The 24,956-nt window shown below is 36.2% G+C and overlaps 1 protein-coding gene across 4 annotated transcripts in view; it reads left to right on the top strand.

Moving 5' to 3' along the window:
* Nucleotides 1–24,956, top strand: part of negr1 (neuronal growth regulator 1) — a 533,948-nt gene that overhangs the window by 387,611 nt on the left and 121,381 nt on the right. For all 4 annotated transcript variants that reach the window (XM_088598882.1, XM_088598880.1, XM_088598879.1 and 1 more), the window contains exon 5: nucleotides 23,322–23,442. In XM_088598882.1, the coding sequence (XP_088455008.1) occupies nucleotides 23,322–23,442 (121 nt within the window). The remainder of the gene's footprint in view (nucleotides 1–23,321; nucleotides 23,443–24,956) is intronic.

Below are 24,956 nucleotides of genomic sequence, written 5' to 3'. Positions count from 1 at the left end.
ATTGCACTAAAAGACCCAATCTGCATTAATACATGTATGAATAGAGAGAAAAGTTTTTGTGCTTTAGATATGATGGTCCCAGACCAATCAAATATCTTTAATTGAGCTAAATCAACCTAAAATCTTTCCCTTATTAAATACAGCTCATACAACTGTTCTAGTAAGTATGTGGGTAGCTGCATTTTGAACATTTTATAACTTAATGATTTTTACACTAACAAGCCAAAAGGTACAACAGACAAACTTTGATTAAATAAAAGCATAAAACTGTGTCAAGCACAGACAAATACAACAACGTTTTAATAATAGAAAATAAAATCATTGGTGATATTCCTCAAATGAACCTCTAAAGTACAATCAAAAATGATACAAAGGGTTCTTTAATTTTATGACCATTGATCATCTAGCTAAACTAACTCTATCATCATTCAGCATCAGTGGGAAGACGTGATAGTTTTAAGTCTAAAATACAAACAAGTTATTGAATTCAAGCATTAATTAAAAATGTGTGTAACCAGGTGATGAGATGTGGGCACAGGAGTCGGGAAGAGTGCTTTGTGCAGGCGGGTAGTTAGACCTTTGCTAAACCTTCTGATGGTTACCTAATTTTTTAGGTAAGGCCAGTAAACCTGAAGTAATAAGTTTTTTTATATGGTCTGTATTTTTATGTTTAGCAATGTCACCGTTTCGTTGTTTAAGGTTTAAGTGTTTATATTTGTTTCAAGGGTACCAAAAGTGTATTTGGGGGCTGTGTTGTCAGAGAGGAATACAAAATTTTGTAAGCTAAATGTGTTTAGTACCTAGGGTAAAAGTGTCTAAGTACACTCATACACTGGTATAAGAACTTTCAGTATACGAATCCTCGCTAATCTGAACACGAAGAATTTGTATCTTGTAATTCATTATAAGAACGAAATTTCGCTAATCCGAACTTTGAAGTTTGTAAGTGACCGATTATGGCTGAGGACCTTCTGCAAACATTCTGTGCTACCGAACAGCTGTTTGTTTCTGCATGGGCGCAAGGCATTATGGTTAAGGACGGCGTGAGGCAGCAATGCTTTGTTCATGATCACAGTGAAAGCTTGTGCTCTCATTTCCAAAATGTTTTTTGTGTTTTGTAGCTGCTGTTCATTATGGGCCCTAAGGAAGACAAAAAAATTATTTAGCGTAATAGTCGACAACATTGTCCATATCATTATAGCCGATTGCATGGATAGTGTAATATGTAAATATGATATCATTAATTATTTTACAGCTATAGTTGGCTGATTTGAGTAGAACAGCAGTGATCACTAAGCTTGTGTAACGAATATGTTCCTGCGTATAACAGGGATCTCAGCTGCCAGGCTAGGGGAGGTTTCCTTAAGCTCAGACAGCGAGTTCCGTGTTGCATGACGCCAGAGACCGGGGTTTGTGCCCAGGCAGTGAGAGACAAACTGGCAGGGCAGGACCGGCAAGGGTGAAAACCCCAAGAACTGTTACACTTGCTATAAAGTTCTATATGGTATAATATGTTTGGGTGGTTTTTGAGTGAACTTGTCTTTGGTTCGGAACGGGGTGGAATTTTCCCCATAAGAAATAATGGAAATTTTATTTTTGATTTACGATCTCCCTCCTTCCAAACAGATTTTCAGGAGCTAATTATGTTCGGTTACCGAGATTTGAGTAGATTGTGAGATAAGTGCATTGTAATAGTAATGTATGAAATGATTGTTGTGTCATGTTTAAATGTGTTGAATCATAGTAAAAGTTTTAAACATGAAAAATAATATGTATGAGCCAGTTAGACCCTCGCTACCAGCTTGCTGCACTGCCAACTTTTAAATATCTCTGGAAACTCTCCCATGTTTTTTTCTAATTGTTTAGAAAATAAACTATTAAAAAGGAATGCTGTGTGAGTTCCTTCTGTGTGCACCCGTAAACACAATCAACTGTGAGATGGCAGAACTAGGACCCCGCTAGCTGTCACCACAGCCAGACAGCATAGGGACTGTGACATAGACGTCGTCAGTTAGTTGTGTTTATGGGAGTTGCAGTTCATAAGACAATGCTACAGTACATCTGTGAGCATCTATAGCCACTTTTAATACCCGGCTCCACTTAAGACAGGGTTACATATAAACTCAGTGAGTAATTTTGAAATAAAACATTGTTCAACGTGGTGATTCTTTAAAAATTAATAATAATAATTGCTTACACTTATATAGCGCTTTTCTGGACACTCCACTCAAAGCGCTTTACAGGTAATGGGGACTCCCCTCCACCACCACCAATGTGCAGCATCCAGCTTTAGAGCTGTTTTGCTGGAAAATTCCATTTGGAAGCTCTCAAATACAAATGTAATTGGTTGCCATTTTGTTGTGCTTTCCCACTTTTCTGTTCACCTTCTTAATAAAACATGTCTTTGTATGGTTTGCCGAAGGAGAAGTCCTTGGTTTGGTGTTTTCTAAAGCAGCACATTAAGTTCCAATCAGTAGATTTTTGCAGCTTCTTCTCTGAGCAACTACAAAGGAACAACTACTCTTCCATCTCTACTTCTGTCTATTACAAATCCACAGGTTCACACAGCTGTCTCATGTACAGCTCATTTCACCCCACACATACTTCGAATTCTATCCCTTTTTCATGGTTCCTCAGACTCCAGCAACAACATGGATTTCCAAAACCAAGCCCTCAAAATGCACTCTTCTTTTATTAACAGAGGTTACCCCACCCATGTTATTGCCCTCTCCCAAGCTAAAGACAGCCGTCAGATCATTAACTCAATTAGAAACTCCCAGCTTCTCAACCGCATTCCATTGGTGCTTAACTACTACCCTAACGCCCTCTCTATCCCCAGGACCATTAATGACAACTTCTCCATCTTACAGGATGATCCCTCCACTGGTACCTTTTTTTCTGACTGCCCCATCATTTCATATCTCTGACCACCTAATCTGCATAACTTTCTTGTTCACAGCTCCCTTGACCGCCCTCAGCAATCATCCACACCAGGTACTCTCCCCTGCAACAGAACTCACTGCATCACCTGTAAATATATATCCAATAACATGCTCATTCAAGGCCCCTTTAGACAATTCCGCATCACCCAGGTGCATCTTGTACCTCCAGCAACCTTATTTACTGGATCTCTTGCTGAAAATGCTATCTACACTGATGAAACAGGAAGGAGACTGCAAAATCGCTTCAGGGAAAATGTCAGGGCTGTGAGGATCAAAGATCTCTCCAAGCCCATAGTTTCTCATTTCACCTCTAACTGCCATGATCATACTGATCTCTCTGCATTCTCAAAGAGGGGTTTCTGGACATCCGAAACCAAAATTATCCTGAAACTAGGATCACACCTTCCCCCTTTCACTCAGCGACAGACTCGTTTCCTCCTAATCCTCTCTATTCATTTGCAGGTTTTGACTTCACACCTCTCTTCACCTCTTTCGACTTCACACCACTAGAATGTCCACTTTGCTTCTCTCCTTCTCTCGCCTCCTCTTCACTCTCGGCTTTTGTCCTCCCGTGATTTATCAGCTGCTGATTTTCCTCTTTTTCACACCCTAAGTAGGCTCCACAGCTGAAACAGTGTTTCTTTCTTCTCATTTCAACATTGAACCTTTACTTGTTCCCTTGCAGCCTAGGCATGCTGACACAGCTACCTACTTGAACTATTGTACTTTGCAGCTACAGTAAGAGGTTAGGTTTGGTCCTGGTATAAATATGATACTAAGCAGTCTTTTCAGTTTGAAATGAAATGTCAAAAATTAAATAAATAATTACATCAACTAATAGATAATGCTACAAATGTCATAATAATGGCATCCAGTATGCCGTTCAAGAGCTAAACCAAGACTAGCATGGACCTACATTTAATGTAAAAATACAAGAGTGTATAATGTGTCAATTGAGAGGTAAGATTAGGTCTAGAATATATTCTAGAATTTGTTATTTAATTGTCCTTAAAAATAATTTCAGCAAAATGTTTCAATACTTTTGGTTTTTGAGTTTTAACATTTGTGCTAGTTTTTAGCTTATGTCATTCTAATAGTCCTTATTATCCTTTGCTATTTGATAGTGTAAGCAGTTTAAAAGCTGAAATCAGCATAATTACCATTCATTCTAAGGGACTTCAGTATGATACATCCCAATTTCTGTTTTATCAAAATTTATTTAGATGCAGTATGAGTAATAAGTACTGAAAAGATGCACAGAAGATGCTTAACAAACAAGCTATATTTCTGAACAGGTTGTATACAGAAGCTTTGGGTAATTTTTTCCTTCAAGGAGATATTAGCACAAACAAATAATTGTTAAACAGTAACATTCTTTATTCTGTTCTTTAGTTTCTGTTTTAATACTATACATTGCACACATTGTCCTTTCACATTGTGTTTTCTGTGCCGACCTGTTTTAAAGCTTTATCTTGAAATACATTTTGAAGAGAATAATGTGCCATTAACCAGCAGATGATGTGTTACCCTTTGCATGGGTGTGGTTTCATTGTTATCTTATACTATGGGTCAATGTTGAAAAAGGGTTTATTTAATCATCCAGATTTGCATACACATTTTTGTATTACTAAGGAGCAGTTTGTGAATGGATGAAATATACAAAACAATAAGTTTAATATTTATCTGAAACTGTGGCAATTAACTTATGATACATCCTTGGCACATCTGCTACATGTAGTTCTCTTTTCTTTTTTGCATTCTGTAGTGCATAATATATTGATACTGCTTAGTCTTCTAGTTAAAGGTAGACAAACAGTATTTAACAATTTAGGGCACAGAACCTCAGCTTGAAATAATGAATATTTACTGCCAAATGGTGGTGTTTGCACATGGATCTTTTAGTCTGACCATGGAAACAGCATTGGAAATATGTCAGTGACATCAATACTGGTACATACAGAAGGCATCTTTACATGGATCTTGAGACTGTTTGCAATTGGTAGTGTGCTTTTACAGAGATGTTTTGGAGCATACATTTATTTACCCAATGTTCTAACTGATTCGTTGCTGCAATTGATTTTTAATTATTATTGGATGTCCCCTTTCAGGTCTAATATGTAAATATGGTTGAGAAACATGGGTTTTATCATGCATACAGTGCAAAATTCTCAAACAAACCTTTACACAAGGTGACACAAAAGAGTGTTTTGAACAAACAATGCATGATTCTAATCAACAAAAAATGCACATTTACAATATAAGTAGTATTATGTACAACAAGTGTTTATTTTGTTCATCTTAAGTGACAGTTGAGCGTTGATCTCTTGAGTGAATGTAGGCTTTAGCTGTGTCACAAACTAGGTCCGTCCATATGCAGTGTCACAATTCTGTGTGCAAGTCAACCTGACCTTTCTTTCTGCCATGGAAGTAGGTCTTCCTGAGAATACTTCCCAAACAACAGCCGCTAGAGTAGAATTAGGATTAATGACAGGGCAAAAGAATAAGACAGGTGCATGGATTTCATGCAACCATGTGAAAGGGTTACCAATACAATCAGAGTTCAAAAGAAACATGGTCTACTTCAGCTAATGATGCCTGAACAAAATCCTTTTTTAAGGCTGTATTGCTGACCTTTTGTGCTATAATGTTCTCGTACCATAACTGCACTATTATATCTCTGGTTTGAGCATATCCTAAAAATCTTACAATAATCTATTATTATTTTATTGTTATTTACTCTATATCTAGCATCATTATTTGCTTTTATAGATTGATTGTTTCATCTTCAATATATTTTTGAGATTTGGGATGAAAATGCATACAGTATAACTGTATTTGCACAAAATATGATTACTGTCTTAACTTACTGTCGTGGTTTAAGATTATTTACAGTAAATCTGATTATGCACATTTCTGAATGTTCACATTAGTGGATTTATTTACATTTATCACGTTAGCAGTTTTACTTTTATAACAATTTGCTTTGATTGATTTATAGATCAGTTCTGCTGTCCATATGTTTTAAAATATGATGTGATTTTTTTCTGAGGACTGCATTATATATCTCTTCCTAAAGGTTGCAGGGGTTACCTTTAATAGTATTTTACAATGCTAATTTGATCATTTATATATTGTTTTTACTGTATTCACTGCATTTACTTTCAATTTTGGGAAAAAAGCATTACACTCACCCAAAACATTATGCTTGCCAGATACTATAGCTTGACATCCCTATGCACAAAATATGTATTTCCATTTTTCTATTGGGTATATTTGGCTTAACACGTTTGGCTGAGGGCCGACCTCCTGGTCGTAGGACGAGGAGGCCAGGACCCCCCCGCAAGGTAACCAAGGGGTAGTATGTGGAGGTGGGATGCAAAAGTCACACGCGAGGGAGAGAGATATCGCATTTGGTATTTATAGTGTTCAGTGGAGGAAGGACGGAGGGAGTGATTGCTAATCACTGACGGCTGGGAATGATTGAGCGTGGTTGTTGTCATCCCTCCCGAACTTTAGTTAAATAAACTCCATTTCTTAAGCTCAAACTTAAACAACAGCACAAACAAAAACAGGGTAAATCCTTTATATTCAGCTACAGGGAACTAACACCTCAGCAGTCTGTGAGATGAGACCACATTAAGTGCTTAAAACACAGCATCTAGAATTAATATATAAGATTTTAGTCAAAATATTTATAATATTTGCATGTCCTTCACATGTTGAAAAATCTCTGAGAAAGTTTGTAATTTCACACCACTGATCTACATGCAGTTAGTGTGACACATGACATGACAATGTGACTCATGTTTGGGTAGTCAGTCGGTAGTGACTAGAAACATCTGCACACCACTACTTTTCATGGATTCATGTTATCATGAGATTTTATTTAAAAAAAAAACTAGGACACGTCCATACTCAAAGAATTAGTAGTTAGAGTTTCAGTTAAAAAACAAGCCTGTGTCATACCTCACAATCTTTGATCTATCTTTAGGGTTGGACAGCTGACAAAGCACCAGTATATCAGCCTCATTAAAGGAAAAACATATACAGTATTTATACAACAGTTTCTTCATAAATGAACATCAGACATATTTTACAAGCAAACTGTGTTTTTTTGATCTGGTAATTATGGAACATTCTTTTCCTTTTCAACTTCATAACACTTTAAAAATAAAAAAAACCTTACATTTCTGAATTAGAAAATAGTCCTAATCGTTTATTTGTTTAATCACATGATTATTTATCCATCTGTAAATTAAAACATTTCCAAAAAAGATATCTACTTTTTGCACACCCTAATAATAATTGACCAGCAAGGATTTATAATCAGCATTAACAAAATCTAAAAATACACATTACAATTATAATAAGCAATTAGACCAACAGTACTGATATGCATAAAATTCCCTGGGCTCATTAAAATGTTAAGATTGAAACTGGTTTAGCTGCTGTATTTTGCATTTTTGTACAGCAGTCTAAACAGGAATCCAGCTGGGACTTTTCTTTTGCTTTTATTGATGATCCTTTGAACCCCTTGGATCACTATTCATCACAATATAAAGTTTTCTTTTAGAGTATTATCACATCTATTAGAACATTATATCTACACAGTCCTCTTGATATTAAGTCAATCTTGTACTGTATTACCCTTTCTTTTACCTTTCTTATATTTCATTAAAAAAAACAAAGCAGCAACATATGTAAAACACAGAGATAAACACAAAGTCACACTTCTAGGTAAAGGTCCACCCATGTAAACTGAATGCAGTTCATACCTACTGTATGATAGGTGGAAACTAAAATTAAACTGCACTTAGGCAACAATTGCGATAGTGACCATTTATCCTTGTAGCACTGAGCTAAAGATCACAGAAACTTAGTGAATAAACATATATATACATGCATAATCTTTTATTTACATCTTAAAAGTGATTTAAACCACTTTAAATTAATTTACAGTATGAGGGATGATAAATTGATAACTGGATATGAGGATCACATTATGATTTTTATAATGCATCTGTGCTTCCTAGATTTATAAAAAAGGAACCAAAGTAAAGAACAGTTGTTCCTTAGTTCCTGCTAAATACAAAAACAGGTTGCTTTCATCATGTGTTAAATCATTAAAGCATCTTCAGTTCAATGTGTAGGTTTAGTTATCCACTAACATTGTGGATATAAAAGCAACAAAACCCTGAGGTTTTTGGCCTCCCAAGTGGCTCGGTTGTAGAAGATGTTTGCAGGAGCAGGGACCAGCGGGTCGATCTCTATGATCAAGGGCTCATATCTGGGTCTTGTCACTAATAGACTCTGACTGGGATTATCCAAACAGTAAAACATAATTGGCTGAGTGCTGCCGAGGTTACAGTGGGATTAGTTGGTCATGGCTCTCTCAGGTCGCAGTGACAAGGCAATGTGTGTGGCCTCCTGGGTGCTTGTAGGCATGCAGTGCTGTCAGTGTGGGATGTCCATTTCCTTCAATCAGTCCTGAATATCTGGTATGGGGCTGTGCTTCCTGTGACATGATGAAAAGATATGCTTATTCTTCCTTATTTTCCTCGGTGTGCAGTTAGATATCTGAGAGGTTAAAAAAATTGCCTATTTGAAACCAGGTGGGTGCAACAAAATTCTAAATAAAAAATATGTTTCATGTTTTCTAATTTAATGATAGCATCAATTTTCTAAACATTTTAATCATTTGTCTTGAATATATAATTAGAAGCCTCAAAACTATAATTATTATAGACCTGTGTAATTGTGCAGTGCACTCAAATGACATTTCTTGAAATGACCACTATGCACTATGACCTCAATATGCTTTATGCTCTTATATCTGCTGTATTTATGCAGTTTATTTATTGTGAAAATTCAAATGACATTTCTTGAAATGACCACTATGCACTATGACCTCTATATGCTTTATGCTCTTATATCTGCTGTATTTATGCAGTTTATTTATTGTGAAAATTCTTCATAGCTGGACAATACCTGACTAGGTATTAGAGAAACTGACTAGGCTCTGGGTGTCCCTAGCTAATAGATCTCATTCTACTGTATGACCTACTGTATTTGGTACTAATCATTATATTCTCTAAGAACTAGTACATGAAACACATAGACACCCATTTTAAGACATGCATTACCATTCATAACATTTAATAAAAAACAAAAAGCTTTAAACACCAAGATATGACCCTGGTGATATAATTAAAGTCAAAGTAAACATAATATATCCTGAACAGTTATTGGGGACTGCTAAAATATATTCCGTTTCAAATATAAGTAAATTAATTGATTGATGCTCCCGTTTACTGTACAGTGCTCTGTATTATTAGCCAAACTGAGTCAAGGGCTTTCTGAAGTAAATCATCCTGCATTCCCTTTCAAATATGAGGCTAGATTTGGTCTGACCCATTTTTCATCAGGTGTATTATTATTTTCTGCTACATGAAGGACTGTAGCCATTAATATAGTGGTTTCACATAAAATCAGTGTCTCTCACATGGATTAACTGTAGAAAGTCTTAAAAGAACCATCTGTTCAGGAAAAATTAAAGTGACCAGTTGAAATGGTATTTTCTTAGTTGTATCATAGCACAAGAGTCAAAAGAACACGTGTTAATGCTGAATGTGTAAGGTCTCCTAAAAATGCAGAACTGACAAAATCGCTAACAGTTCAGTTGACATTTACAGTTTCAAAAATGTACTCATTACAGTATACGTTAAACAGAAAACCTAATGTAAATGCACAGGAGGATATAAAAGCAGCTATAAAAGGTGCTCATGGGGCTCCTTCAGTGTTCAATACAGAACTTCACCTTCCGACCCTCGGACACAGGCGTCATTTTTATTTTCATAAGAAAAGGAAAAGCTTATAGTAGTATTTTTTTTCCTCAATGCAGCTGGTTGTCAGACTCTCCACGCAACCACGCACTCGCCACCACATTCCAACGTGCTCTGTTCACCACAATTAACCTATTATCCAACCACTTTTCCCCTTTTTTCTCTATTTAAACCTTTCTACCACACCTCTCCATGCTCACTATTGAGTTCTACTCACCTGAGCTAAGCCTTTCTCTCCACTTGATTGTCTCGCTACTTTGGATTACGGATTTTGAACTCCCTAACGATTTGGACTTTGGTTACTGGACACTCTCTCTCACTCGACCTTTTACTCCAACCCTGCACAGGGTCTAAATTTGCTACATACTGGTCCCTGACACCGGTATGAGACTGGTTCTGTATTCTCACCCTTTACGCCTTGGTAAAATTAATCAGCTGGTCCTCTGCCACTCACTCAGGAAGTATTGATCTGGGACCACTATCGATGCAGGACCAACACTTTCCAGCAGAACACTGTTACATCTTGTTTTATCAAAACAGAGCTTTTCTTAAAAAAAAACAAAAAATGTTTACAGATCCAGCCATTCAGAAAAAAAGTGGAGTATGCTGCATTAAAACGCGGCAGGCGTGGCACATCATACCGCATTATAAAACATTTTAATTGAATTATGATAATAGTATCTAGAAGCACCTTGTAAAACCGCCAGTTGGAGCTAATAAAGCTTAACGTCTCATGTACAGCATTTGAGCTGTCGCCAGAAAACGCCCGGTTTCAAATCCTGGTCACTGCAGAGGGACAATCTTTTTCCAATTAAAAAGTTGTATTCTCTTTAGACTTTTAATAATTTTAAACTGTGTATTACAGCATGTTAATCATTAAACATTAAAAAGTCGGTATATTTTATAAAAGCAAGATTGCTCAGTTTAACAAAAGTACACAACCTTCCGCCTTCATCATAAATAATTTAATTATTCATAAATATTTTATGCATCAAAGTCTTTAACTAGTGGGTTCTGGTTTTAACGTGCTTGTTCTAACATTATTAAGCTTTGTCACGCAATGGCCTGAGGAAGGCCAAAGTAGGTCCATTTTATAACAGAATGGCTCCACCGCAAAAGCACCCAAGCAAAACAAGTGCAGTCTATCCACAGCACTCCCAGTCCCCCACACCAGAAAACAAAACCCCAAAAAAGAAAAACTAATTCTTCAGATAAATCCTCCTTTTCTCACTGCTCTTTCTCTGTTTTCAGTCACACTACCTGACATTCCAACCACCAACAACCAACTCCCTCTTAGGCTGAGCAGCCATCTTAAACAGAATGTAAGTCCCTCCCCCTCTGGAACAAACCATTTATCCAATTCAATGCATGTGGTTTTTCCCATCTCCTTAAATATCTCCCTTGAGAACTGGGGTTAGGTTTGGCCTTCTGAGGCCACCATAGGCTGACACACCCTGGAAGTACCGACACCAAACAAACAGTGAGTATCATCCACTTTGAGAGCACTCTCCATTCACACCACAATACTTACTCATACCTGTGTTTAAGTATGTGTTTATATATGTGAATGTATATGAAATTAAGTAATAGCAGTTACTAGTCAAGCCCTGAGTGTGCAACCTCAGGAACTTATCTAGCAACCACTCAATGGAAGGTGTATGAATATTGTATTTCCCGTGCTATCTGTACCTCGTGACAGGCTCCTCTGTCACAAGCTTATATTGTGTACTTCATAAAAAGTTATCATGTTTTATCCTTTTCTAAGAATACATAGTAAGAACACCACTTGCTGTTATTGTAAAAAGATAAAAGTTGTAGTGATTTAACATCACTTGATAGTTATATTGATATGGAATTGAGTAACTAAGCGGCTAAAAAGGTAGACATTTCGGAAGCATTTTGACATCCATTTCTTTTTAAAAAACTTTTATTGTCCTTGCAGTGGTAATGGACGAAGCACTGCACCCAGTGGTTCAAAGCGCGATCAGAGTATTACTTTGGGTTTGTTTCTTATATAGTGAATACATTAAAATAGTCCACTATTATAGCTTATTGTTGGCTCTGGCATGAATTTGTGTATCAGGATAAATTTAGTGATGGTATTGTGAATAAGGATTTTTTCCTGAAACAAAGGAAGTAGTTATATGTATTGGAATGCGCTCTGCTTTATTAACAGACACTCTGACTCAAACCTGTGTTGTACAGTGATATAAATATGGGTAATGTCATCCCCATTAAGCAATGTGCTTATTGCGCAAATCCTGCTAAATTAGAAATTAGACACAAGAAGAATATTATTGGACAATGTTGTGTGGCTCTGGCAGAATTTCTCTGTAAACTGAAGAGTTATAGAGGAGACACGTTGTGTATTGCTTCTTTTTACACTTGTAATAACATTCCCATGTTAATGTGACATGGAAGACATTATTAATAACCTTTTAAATCTGGATCTGTTAACTGTACTTCACACCTGCATGTCAAGATCATGGTTTCAAAATAAAAAAACTCAAACCTTTGATTGGATGAGAACGTCATGATTGTTTCGCAAGGATGTGAAATGTGACAGGATGTGATAATTTGTTAAAGTTACCATCAGAAGAAGACAAATATTTTTTATTTATTTTTGGCTGCTGTAGTGGCTTGAAATGGCTGGATAGTAAACACACCCTCCAATTGCTTTGTCAGTCTGTCCATGGGGGGAAGGGGGGAAGAGGGGAAAAGGAGGGGGGGGTGCTCTCCTTCACAGCTGACACTCCTCCATACGCTTAAGTGAAAAATTAAAAAAACGCCAATGTACAGTAAACTTCATATTTACAATTTGTTGAAAATAAAAATGTAAAGTTCTCTAAAGCTTTCTCAGTCAAGTACGATAATTCACGTAGGGAGCTGTGTAAGCATGCATAGGCAGCAAAAGATCAGCTAAAGAGGGAAGAAAACGCTTTCAGAGAAAACAATGTTTCAGGTGTAAAGAGTACAGATCCCCAATTCAATTGCAGCCTTAACCTTTCCCCACACACCCTGCCCCTGCTGCGATTGGAATATAAACAAACAAAGCACTTAAAACTTTACAGTACATGATCAAGTGTTTTGTAGACATAGGGATAGTATGTAATTCTGGCTTTATGAACTCACACCTGGAATTTGATTAATTCAAAATAAGTTTTTTAAAAAAGAAACTGCTCCAGGTACTAGATCTTGTTTACAGATGCAGCCATTCAAAATGCGTGGTAAAAACCCGCGGTACAGTAATCTACCCACAAGCCACCGCAGGGCACCGGAGGGCACCGCGGTAAGTGATTGGCTGGCCAAAATGACCGACAGGGGCACTCGTGGTGCATTGGTTGGTAGTGAAAAGATTTAATCATTTAATGTCTTTACTGTGCACATTTAATCCACTTAGTTTTGAATATTTATATGGAATTGTACCACTAAAGGGAAATTTTAGTAGCTGAGCATAAAAAGAAGAGGAGCATAACGCATCTGAAGGTCATAAACTATATTAATTTAGGAACATAAACATTACTGTATGTACATAAACTATATTGTGTATGGCTGGTCTTGATAGTTTAAAGAAAAAATACACACCAGTCTTCTATTTCTCCCTAAACATTTTAAGCATGAAAGTTTTATGAAACGATACCCAAATATGCGATTGCTATATAGAATGAATTTTAATTTTTAAAAATTATTTAACACGAAAATTAAGATGTTTACATCTTCCGCCTGAGAACAGTCACCCGTTGCTACCCAACGCAGAAACACAGCCACTAACTAACAAAGAGAGGACATTAGCTAGCCAATATGATAAAGAAATAAATGATTATTTTGTTTATTTCTTTTGCACATTTATTTGAACATTTCCATCGATTGTACAAGCACTTGGAAACTGTCCAAACCCTAGTTCATCAGGCATTTTACCGGTCTGGCGCCGGTCTGTGTCTTCTAGGATATAATGCCAGTGAACTCTTGTTTTTATGTCCACTATAACAGACAATCTCCTTTGCTTTTAACCGAGTGTTTAATAATTTCCTAAAATGAAAATGATTTACTTTATTTCCCTCACGGGATCAATAAAAGTATCTATCATCTGTCTAAACTATGGGACAGAATTCTGGGGTCTCCTCATACCAGAGATTATGGTAGGGCTTCAGAATGGTGATTGGCTGACACCATCTGACACCCCTCTGATTGGAGAAAAAAGACGTGCTGGTTTGCTATACATACAGTACTGTACCAGGAAGAGGATTTCTTTCTATTCGAACCGTGTATTTTAAAAGTTTAAGAAGTAAAAACCTTACAGCGTACACAGATTTCTAAACTGATCAGGATCGTTATCTTTGTCTTATGCATAATAATGTTCACCGCTCTGTCCAGCAAATTAATAATAAACTTTATTTTATATAGCGTTTTAAACGAATAAGTAATTAGATTGCTCATAAACCTAATCGTTTGGTTTTTCTTTTTATTTAGGCTCAGATTTCAACTATAGATCGTATTATTAATAACCGTAATAACAACCTACCAACAAAAACAAACATATAAACATAATACCAACCAAAAACATAGATAACAACCACAATACAAAATCAAATATATCAAACTATTATACTCTCGCACATTCCTCCAATTATCATAATCCCACCCCTTATGCAAAACCAAACCCTCCTCCCATCCCAGTTTATCCTCTTTATCATAAACAAAATCCACCTCAATTTTCAACATAAAGCATTACACAAAATCAATACCTCAACACTCCATACTCAACAACGATAATTCACAAACAGCCAGAACATGTAACTCCACATTCCAAAACAGACCTCATTTCCATAGCCCCGCCCCTTATGCAAAACCAACATCCCTCCCCTGTTCTCTCTCTCCCCTGGCGTTTGTAATCGTTTTTATTTTCAAATAAATTTTAGCAAAGTCATGTATTTTAAAAATCTTAAGATTTTTATATTTATGTCTTTATTTAGTGGTTTCATTAGTGACAAAGGCTAAACTTTCTTGGAAAAATGTCTTTTATGTAAACCATGTTTGCTATTAATTCATTCAGGGCTAAAATATGTTCATTGTCTTCAAATGAAAGAAGGGTTCCTTTGGCCGTAGTCGGGTTGAAATTAGAAGCTTGCCACGCCTGGACTGTTACACCAACGCATTAGCATGTTAAAGCGATTTCATTGAGGAGCCTAGCCTTTAACTAGTAAGTACTGTACTTACTGGGTTTTTGAGGGGGGGAGGTGTCTTTCGCTGGAAATCTCGCCTCCTTCTACTTTGAAAATACCTGTGAAACTGGTTTAATTAGTCACAGCCAGCACTCCTGCAGAGAGGGGGTTGTACTTGCAGTGTATACAGTAAATGGGAAAGCCAGAGCCGACCTCTACGCCGCCCACGTGTTATGCTCTTCGTTAATGTCAAAGCCGGAACACATCATTATATCTCATTTTCTTAAAAAAAAATCGTTTGCCCAGCCTAACAGTATTGTTGTTATTGTTTTTAACCTGTAAAGCGCTTTGAGGAGCCACCTTTAAAGGCGCCATATACAATAAAGTTCATTTTTATTACTATTGTTAATTTGCTGGACAGAGAGGTGAACATTATTACACAGAAGACAAAGATAGCAATTTACGTTGTATTGTGCATTGTGCTGCTGTAATACAGTTTTAAATAATTAAAAGTCTAAACAGTATCAGCTTTATTTATGGGTTTTAAATAAAGGCGATTTAAACGCGATTTAAATCAATATAAATGTTAATATTGTAACGCCTAGGTGACTATTCATTGTTATTAAAATGACTTAAATTTGATCATGTTGTTGTCAGAGACACGGACTGGAATCCATGTCAGATCTTATAGAAGACCCTATGCGATGCGGTAAGAGCTGGAGAAAACAGGAGGCGTGGTAAAAAGGAACACACAGGGGTTTAATAGTGCACAAAATCCTCCAGACCCCGGGCTCAGGAAGCGGGAGGTGTCGGGGATGAGGCCTATGCCCTCAGGAGACGGACGTAGGGTTTCCTGATGCTAGGCGGGCCTCGCGACATCTTACCCTAATGATGAGCCCCGAGGACTGGAGGAGCTAGTCTTTAAATAATAACACTAAAAGGGTACACCTGGAGAACTAAATCACACAAACAATAATGGGAGCAGTGGAGCGCCCTCTAGGGAGGGATGTCGGGCGTGACAGTTGTGATATTTAGAAATATACATTTGTTTGGTGCGAGTGAGGTTTTAATTAATCTCTGACTAAGGAAATGTTTCATTTTTTCAAAGAAATGTTTGTTAAAAAAAATCCAGTGGGATTCGATCACAGACCGTGTGACGTGGGAGTTAGGAACCTAACCCACAGCGCCACCGGCAAAGTCACGTGCAGAGTGCTGAAAAAGCACTACAGAAACATTATCAACAGACAATGTACAGCGTGTACTATTCTTGTGTTGTGGTACATGAATATAATTATATCATTATTAATTTCTTTAGATACACGATTCCATATTATATTCCCTTTTAATCAAATTCTAAAAGTATGCTTGTTGACTCAGGTATCACGTTAGTTAAAGACTTCGATGGTTAATGTTTAGGGAGAAATGGAATACTGGTGTGTATGTTTTCTTTACCGAGACCAGCCATATACTGTATGTTTAAGTTCCAAAATTAATATCGTTTATGGCCTTCACACGCGTTGCAGTATGCTCCTATTCTTTTTATGCTCAGACACTAAGATTTCCCTTCAGTGGTAAAATTCCATATAAATATTCAATACTTAAACGGGCACAGTTAAGACATTAAATATACATATACATACTGTATACAGTACAGTTTGCATACGGTAATATGTTTATGTTCCTAAATCAATCTCTTTTATGAGCATGTGAAAGGCATGGTGAATCAATTCTCAAAAATTACTGTACTTTGCATGATTGGAAACAAATGCGTGATTGTGAAATGCTGTGGTGTTACTTTTACAAAGACGGTCAATGAAAAAAAGAACGTGGACAAAGGCAATACTTTGTTTACAGCTTGTCCAAGGTCATTATTAATACTATTAGTAATATCTTCGATAAAGACTTTGATGGCGACAGCTCAAACATGAGAGGTTGAGCTTCACTAGCTCCACCTTGCGGAAATTCCGGATACTATTATTTTAATTGCGGTATTATAGGAGAATATACGGTAACTCGCGGTAGACCGCGTAAAGTGCACCGCAAAATAATGCGGTATCGCCCTGTATCGGCTGCATCTGTATGTTAAAGTTATATCACTGGGCAGTGGTGGATGGTTAGTGGATAGTGCACTATTTTGACAGCAACCTGCAAATCTGCTTAACACCTGTAGAAAACATTATTTTATTTCTGTACGGAATGCATGTTACTTCTACAAAATTAACGTGTTTCAAATGTTTAATTAAGAAGTAAGAAGAACTTACAGGAAACAGTGGAAACTTGTGACATCCAGACTGTTAACTTGATCAACCTTTTTTAAAAGCCTTGCATATGCACACTGTAGGACATGCACTCAACGCGCATACTGTATAGTACATGTCAAACCCGTTGCTTTCCGTTCAAGATATGCTTCTGTTGCAATTTGTTTTGCTCCATAGCCTCCACTTTATCATTTATACAGTATGCCTATTCCAGAGACATTTTCATTGTCGATAACTATGCGGGGAGAGCATGTAGATTCCAAAACACTCTATGGCAGCAGAAGTGAGCAATTACCTGCTTGAAAACAAATGTGTTCCACAACGCATATACTGTACAATTATCACAACATTTGCAAACATTCCCGATACATAACAATGTTATGTACTCTACACTGTTCTATTTTATACTGTGACAGGAGAATACACACTGTATTAATTATTGTTGTTTTTGGGCTTCAAGCTTTGAGTCACCTACTTACTTCTTCAACTAGCTTGCAGAGAAAGTCATTGCCCTTCCCTCTGCTTGCCTCACCTGTTCCCATTTTTAACCATTCTGTGTCTGAATCGCAGCGAAATGCAGGCTCTGTTCCACCAGGTGCCACCTGTTACTGAATCTAAGGGTTCACATACTCGTATGAGGATATTAACTCTTGGATAATTTTAATGAAATACTCCAATTTATCCTATAACTTTATGATATATGTTTATTATGTTATCTTTATCCTTTATTAAGTAAGCATCTAGTTATGTTTAAGTTCTAAAATGCATGCAAATACAGATGAACCTAAAAGTTTAACAAAACATTTTCTTGACAAGGTACACTTGTGACAAGGTAAAAAATGAAGTTGTTAATATAGATCTTTTTTTGTTCCAAAATCTCTTCCAGTTAATTTTTTGAAGATCTTGAAGATAATGTGTCTATAAAGTGGTTTAGATTTTCGAGGCATACACCAGAACCTTTTTGTATAAAGGTTCTTTAAAATGTTAAAAACAAATGTATCACTGGAAAAAAATGTATTTTTGAAAAGCCTTTCTGTTTGTATGTGATAAGTGGGACAAATAGACTTTGTTTCAGTTATTTTGTATTTATTTTCATAAAGAAAGCTTAGTTTAACAAGTGTTTAAGATTGGAGGCTATTAATTGATCTTTTAATTAAAACCGCAGTCTTCAAAAGAACAGTAATGTGCAGAAAAATAAATTATTTTGTTCTAAAGACTAATTACCACTGAGAAGCTATTCTTTTAATATTCTGTACATACAGTCTCATTCTTACTGGAAAAAATCCCATCTGCTCTGTTTGCACCTAAAAACAAAATATAATGTTGCTAACATTCTTTCAAATGCAATCAGAAAATGTTAATATATTTATTTTTATTGTTGCAGCTGCTGTCATATTGTGATAACTGTCGATTGTGGGAAGAACATCTGACCATTGTAATAGCATGTACTTAGCTCATATGTGTTTTATTGTTTACTTCTTATAAACAATGCTTATATGAGTAAATCAGGTTTTGCTTTTTGAATTTTTGAATCTAACAAGCTAACAGTGGGTCAGAAGATGTTTCTCCATCATAAATGGTACAGAAACAGGTACAGTACGCCATCATCAAGTGAACAAGGTTTCTCATCATTTTAATTGATATTTTTCTTGATAATAATTATATAGGAGTGATTAATGAGAACCCCCCCTTAAAATACATGATGATGTTATCCGGTCAGTCGGATCCGACTCTCGGTGATTCTATAGGCCATCTCTGGCCACGCTTTCCGGTCTTGGACTTTCCCTTTCAGCTGTTCTATGCCTAAGCCAGTGTCCGTTTTGATGGCGTCGAGCCACTGCGTTCTTTGGCGGCCTCGTCTTCTTGTTCCACTGACCATTCCAAGCATCATTGCTTTCTCCAATAAATCTGATCGCATCATGTTAAAATACATAAGAGGCACCAAATGAGCAATTGCAAGTGTTAAAGGTAATATTATATTGTATAATGGAAAGAAAAGAACAAACACCGAAAGTCTTCATGAGGATAAAAAATGTGTTAAACAGAATTCAGGAAGAACAGAATACTTCCTAGATTTCACCTAAAAATACAATACAAATACACTTTTTTGCTTTTTTTCCACAGAAAAATAATTGTTCTTATGGAAATGGAAAATGTTTATTATTTTTGACTAGTTTTTTGTTTTTTTTGCATTTACAAAAATGACTGAGTGATTAGGTTTAGTGAATAATAAATCACATAGAAAACCTGGTTTGAATGACTTTTCTGAATACATCAGTAATTTACAGTTCATCAGCTCTTCACTCCGTTTAAGAGCTGGAAGGTATAATAAACAGTTAACATGTTACGAATTTGATGTGTGTGATAACATCATGTCTGTAAGATTAAATTAATGGTGGATTGCTTTTGAGAGTATGACTAAAGGTATGACTAAAATGTTACAAGAGGTACAGGTATGAAAAAAGACAGCACAGAAAAATAAAGCAAATGTTTTAGTTTGTGTTGTGATCTTTCATGCAAGATTAAACATTACTTCTAAGGACATTAACTCAACACATTTGGAGATTTGGAATTAATAGATGCACAGTGAGATGCACTTTTCAGCCCATGTTCAGTAGTGCTTGCTGATGTGAGGCTTCTCAGGTTCCTCTCCTTTCTTGACAGATATGAAAGCTACTGCCAGTCTCTGGAGCCATGGTGGTATCCATGTTGCACTAGCTCCACCTGGGTTTCTTATGAGGCACCTGGTATTGGTCAAGGCGAGCTGCAGACCTTCAGTTTAGAACTTAAGAAAACAACATGTATCGTTCATAGACTGATAATAAAACTTTGAATTGCTGTAAGCATTCAAGGTAATATCTGGGTTTGGATTGACAGTTGGTTAACAGATAGAAAAATATGTACAGATAAGGAGTGAAAGGTAAATATGAAGAAATTAGCAGTATACCCCAAGGATCTTTATTATGACTAATAGTCTACCTACTTATATCTGCATTCTGGTAGAACTAGAATTTAGGAATTCAAAAGATTTACATATAATTCAAGACCTGAGAAACACCTGGCAGATGTTTAATACAGGCAAATACAGAGTTTCACATATACCTTACTGATATATAATAAAATGATAAATAATAATAATAATAATTGCTTACACTTATATAGCGCTTTTTCTGGACACTCCACTCAAAGCGCTTTACAGGTAATGGGGACTCCCCTCCACCACCACCAGTGTGCAGCATCCATCTGGATGATGCGACGGCAGCCATAGTGCGCCAGAACGCTCACCACACATCAGCTATCAGTGGGAATGACAAGTGGGGAGGAGAGCAGAGTAATGTAGCCAGTTCATAGAGGGGGATTATTAGGAGGCCATGATTGGTAAGGGCCAATGGGAAATTTGGCCAGGACGCCGGCGTTACACCCCTACTCTTTTCGAGAAACGCCCTGGGATTTTTAATGACCACAGAGTGTCAGGACCTCAGTTTTACGTCTCATCCGAAGGACGGCACCTGTTTTACAGTATAGTGTCCCCGTCGCTATACTGTGGCATTAGGACCCACATGGACAGCAGGGTGAGTTCCCCCTGCTGGCCCCACTAACACCTCTTCCAGCAGCAACCTTAGTTTTTCCCAGGAGGTCTCCCATCCAGGTACTGACCAGTCTCACACCTGCTTAGTTTCAGTGGGTTGCCAGTTGTGAGTTGAAGGGTGATATGGCTGCTGGAATGAATGCTGAGTCTGAAAAAGCTACTTATGAAAAGTACTTCATTTTGAAGCATTACTTCTAGACAATAAGAGCAAGAATAATCTGAATTATTAATCCCTGCATTACACAAAGCATAAAACAGTCCAGAGAACAGTAAAGTATTGTATTTAATCAGCTTAAACTAATTTCTTGCAGTGCATGAACTTTACAGTAAGAACAGTTACAATACAGTTACAGTACCGAAACAAGGCAAAAAGAACTGAATTTATCATTCTTGAATCATAGAGACTACTTGGAAGTAAATTTAAAACCAATAACAGGTGGTACATTTTTATATAAGCGGTTGTGGGGGACAGGAAGAAGCTACTCGGCTGTTGTTGAAGCTGATACCATAGCTTCTTTCAAGAAATGGCTGTATGAAATCAATTAGCTGCAACCTAATGAGCTAGAAGGCTGTTTCCTCTCATTTGTAGTTTTTCTTAAGTTGTAATGTCCACAATTCATCTTTGTAATTTAAAAGTTAACATGATCCCCTTTAATAGTAATCTTGCCATGTACTCACAGGTTTAGGGACAGTATAATGCTCTGATTAAGTCTCTAGTCTAGTCATCTGGTGGGTTGTGGGTTCATCCCTCTGAAAACCTACTGTTGTACCTTGGCTGAGTACTTTGCTCTAGTTCATCCATCTATATAAATCAGAATCAACATTGCTGAGGGTAGGTAGAGGGGAAAATCATATGCTCTCGTTTGCTTAATGTTATGGAAACCAAGATATTGAACTGATGTTGTTTGGATATGGAAATTACTTACTTATTTACAAGCTTAAGATATTGGGGGCACAATCAAAAGGAAAAAATAAATGTAGAAGAAATAGACATACAGTAAATACAGTATTTCTCAGAGATTTTCTTTTGAAATCTAAAAGTTGATAAAGAGTCATATCAACAGTCTCCAAGTCTCATCCTTAGGTATTCATGGTGTTCACTAAGCAATAATTCAGGTAGTGAAGAAATACAATTAGAATGTTCAGTGGTTTCTGCAGTCATATTTTTAAAGTATCATGCTGTGCATAGCAGTTGGTATTTAAAGAGCTCTGGGTAAGTACTTAGAAGCATTCTCATACAATCGGCAGCATGGTAGAAGGAGTTTCATATTTATAATCCTCTATTAAGTGATGTTTTGACATAGACTCTATTAAAGTATATAATATTTAATGTTTGCCTGGATGTTTAAGGGGATTAGCTATAAATGTGAAATAACAGTGTTTGTTTTTCTTTATAATTAATGAAAGTGTTTCTCAAGCACAGCTTTTGAGTTTCAAAATTCCTAAAACTTTGTTCTATTAAATGCTGCAGGAAATTGGATATCCATGTTTTCTAAGGTACAGATAAAGGCGCGTGATAAAGATTGTGAATTTCACTGTTTCCCACAGTAATGGTTGTGGAGATCCATCACAGTCAACTGCACCAGCATTAGGTAGGCTGTCTGCCAACTGCTGCCAAAACCTCACAGAGCTGCAGCTCTTGAAGTGATGAATTACCCAGGAAAGTCTCTGCTGCACAAGGAGATGGCCTCCATAGCCAATTGTTATTTCATGGACTTTGAAACTCCCCTTTTGATTAAAACAATCAAAAAGGAAATTAGTCCTTGAGATCCTTTGATTTCTGTATCCACAAGTGAATGAGCACTAACAGGTATTTAGGTGACTCGAGCAGATAATCATAAACATAAATGAATTGCTGTGTCATTATGTGTTAATCTTAATCATGCCAGGGTCAGAAATGAAATGAGGAGGGAATTAAAGTAGGCTAGACTGAGGAAGACTGACATAAATTTTAATCAGGACACGAGGGTTAGTATCTCTACCATTACAAATATGCATTCTTTATATTTCACATTCGTTAACCCCCTTCATTCCCAACACTTTTTCTATTATTGCAGTTTCCAGCAATGGTTGAAATTCACTTGATAAGTTTTTTATTTTACATTAAAAAAGATGTGCATTAATGGTATTGGGTAAGAATATTTTAAAATATGTATTCTTAACAGAATCTTGTTGTCTACTTTCTAGAAATAGACTGACATCTTAATCCATTAACCAATCTTTAACCATTACATTAAAATCGTTGCGTGTACTTGTCCATCTTGGAACTTTCCATAAGTAGTCAGAGTTTTGCTAAATCGTTGGATGAATTTTGACATCCAGTATTGTTTTTGTTATTTATACATAGCATTTATTTTTTTTTAAAAGTTTGTCTTGTAATGTCATGAATCAGTACTTAAGAACAAGTTACATAAAACAGTCAACAGACCCTGATCTGGTATACTCTTAAACAGTATTATAATTCATTAATGAAATGAGAAAAAAACAATGTCAGTAATGATTACTTTTTATATATACTGTTTTTCCAGTTCCGCCAACAATATTGGAAATGAAATATGCTGGAGTGGGTCTGGGACGCACTGCACTCCTAAGGTGTGAAGCAGCTGCTGTACCCTCTCCGGTGTTCGAATGGTACAAAGGTGAAAGAAGGTACGTGTTTGATCAAATAGTCAAATAATACAACTTCATTGACATTTTAGTTGCTATTTCATATATTTTCTCAGATTATTAATATTATTGTGCTCCTGACATAAATGTTATATTAACTGTGTATAAATAATGCACACTCACTGGCCAATATATTAACAATTAATTCCCATTAGCTAATGTGTTGAGCTTCTTAACCTGCAAGGTTTTGAAATAACAGCTCAATATCATATTCTAGAATTTAGAATTGCCTTCATCTGAAACTGTGATAAGAGTGTACTAGTGAATTTCATGTCCCTCCATTATTTAGCAGGACTAAGATAAGGTGATTATCCTGACCAGGTCTGGTAATGTACTGTAAGTTGGGCTCCTCAACCATACAGTGCGAGCCATTTAGGGAGACAATTAATTTCATTTAGGTTTCATAATATTTTGACCAGTGTTCAGACTGATCCACATATTACGAGTTAATTGAATGATTAAAAGAGAACAAACACTTGTCTTTATCAAAGACAATGTACCATCAAAACTATCATTGAACTGTAAAAAGGCACAATGTAGATCAGTGCAAACTAAAACATTAATTAAATAAAGAAATAATGAAATTCTACTCAATTAGTGGTCATGTCCTGGTTTCTACATAAAATTAAGAATAAAAACGGCTATTGCTTTGTTTGCGTCTGACCATTTTATAGGAGATGATTGGGAAAGTTTATTTGAAGGATGATTAAGTGGGATAACCTTTGCATCCAACGAACTCAAAGCCTTCACCCTGCATTTTAATTGTTTGGATAACATGAATGACCTGCTAAGAAAATCTATAGTACATAGAGCAATCAGTATAAATCTAAGTAGCTGCTCTTAAATTGGAACACTAAATTACCCCCATTAACCATCACTTAACCATTCCTTAGAAACTGAAATTTGGTTCATACAGCACTAATTGTAATTATAGGATATATTCAATTCCTCTAAATTGCTAAGTTAGCATGATCAGCAGGAGTCTCTTGTTTACATCATTGTAGCTGGACACTTCCAGGTTAAAAGAACAGAAAGACCTTGCCTTTTTAGAAATAAAAGAAAAATGCAATATTTTCTAGATGGAAATACTTTAAATTTCCTTTTTAAAATTACATTTGGAAAGTATACAGTAATTGACTTCTAAGCACTGATAAGATGATACATGCTACAAAAGTATTTTTATTGTCTATGCATGGGCCTTTTCATGGTCAAGTTACAAGGGCTCAGCCCTAAAAAAATAGAATGTGTCAAAAGAATTACAGTATTTAGTATAACAACATTAAAATATATCTCCATTATCATTTTTTTTTCTGGAAAAGGGTGCCAGGAATATTTAAAACTCCACACACAAGGTATTCCAGTCCAAAATCAAGTTTTGTTTAAAATCATTCTAGTGAAACAAATGGATATAGATAAATACAGATGTAGCTTTTTGTAGAAAGAGAAAGTGATGCTCCTGTATTTTGTATGAATTCCTGCTAAATAATACATGACTC

Source organism: Lepisosteus platostomus, chromosome 11, assembly GCF_059453375.1.
Source record: "Lepisosteus platostomus isolate fLepPlt1 chromosome 11, fLepPlt1.hap1, whole genome shotgun sequence".
Taxonomy (NCBI): domain Eukaryota; kingdom Metazoa; phylum Chordata; class Actinopteri; order Semionotiformes; family Lepisosteidae; genus Lepisosteus; species Lepisosteus platostomus.
The sequence above is the reverse complement of the archived record's forward strand: the minus strand, read 5'-3'. Positions and strand labels throughout refer to the sequence as shown.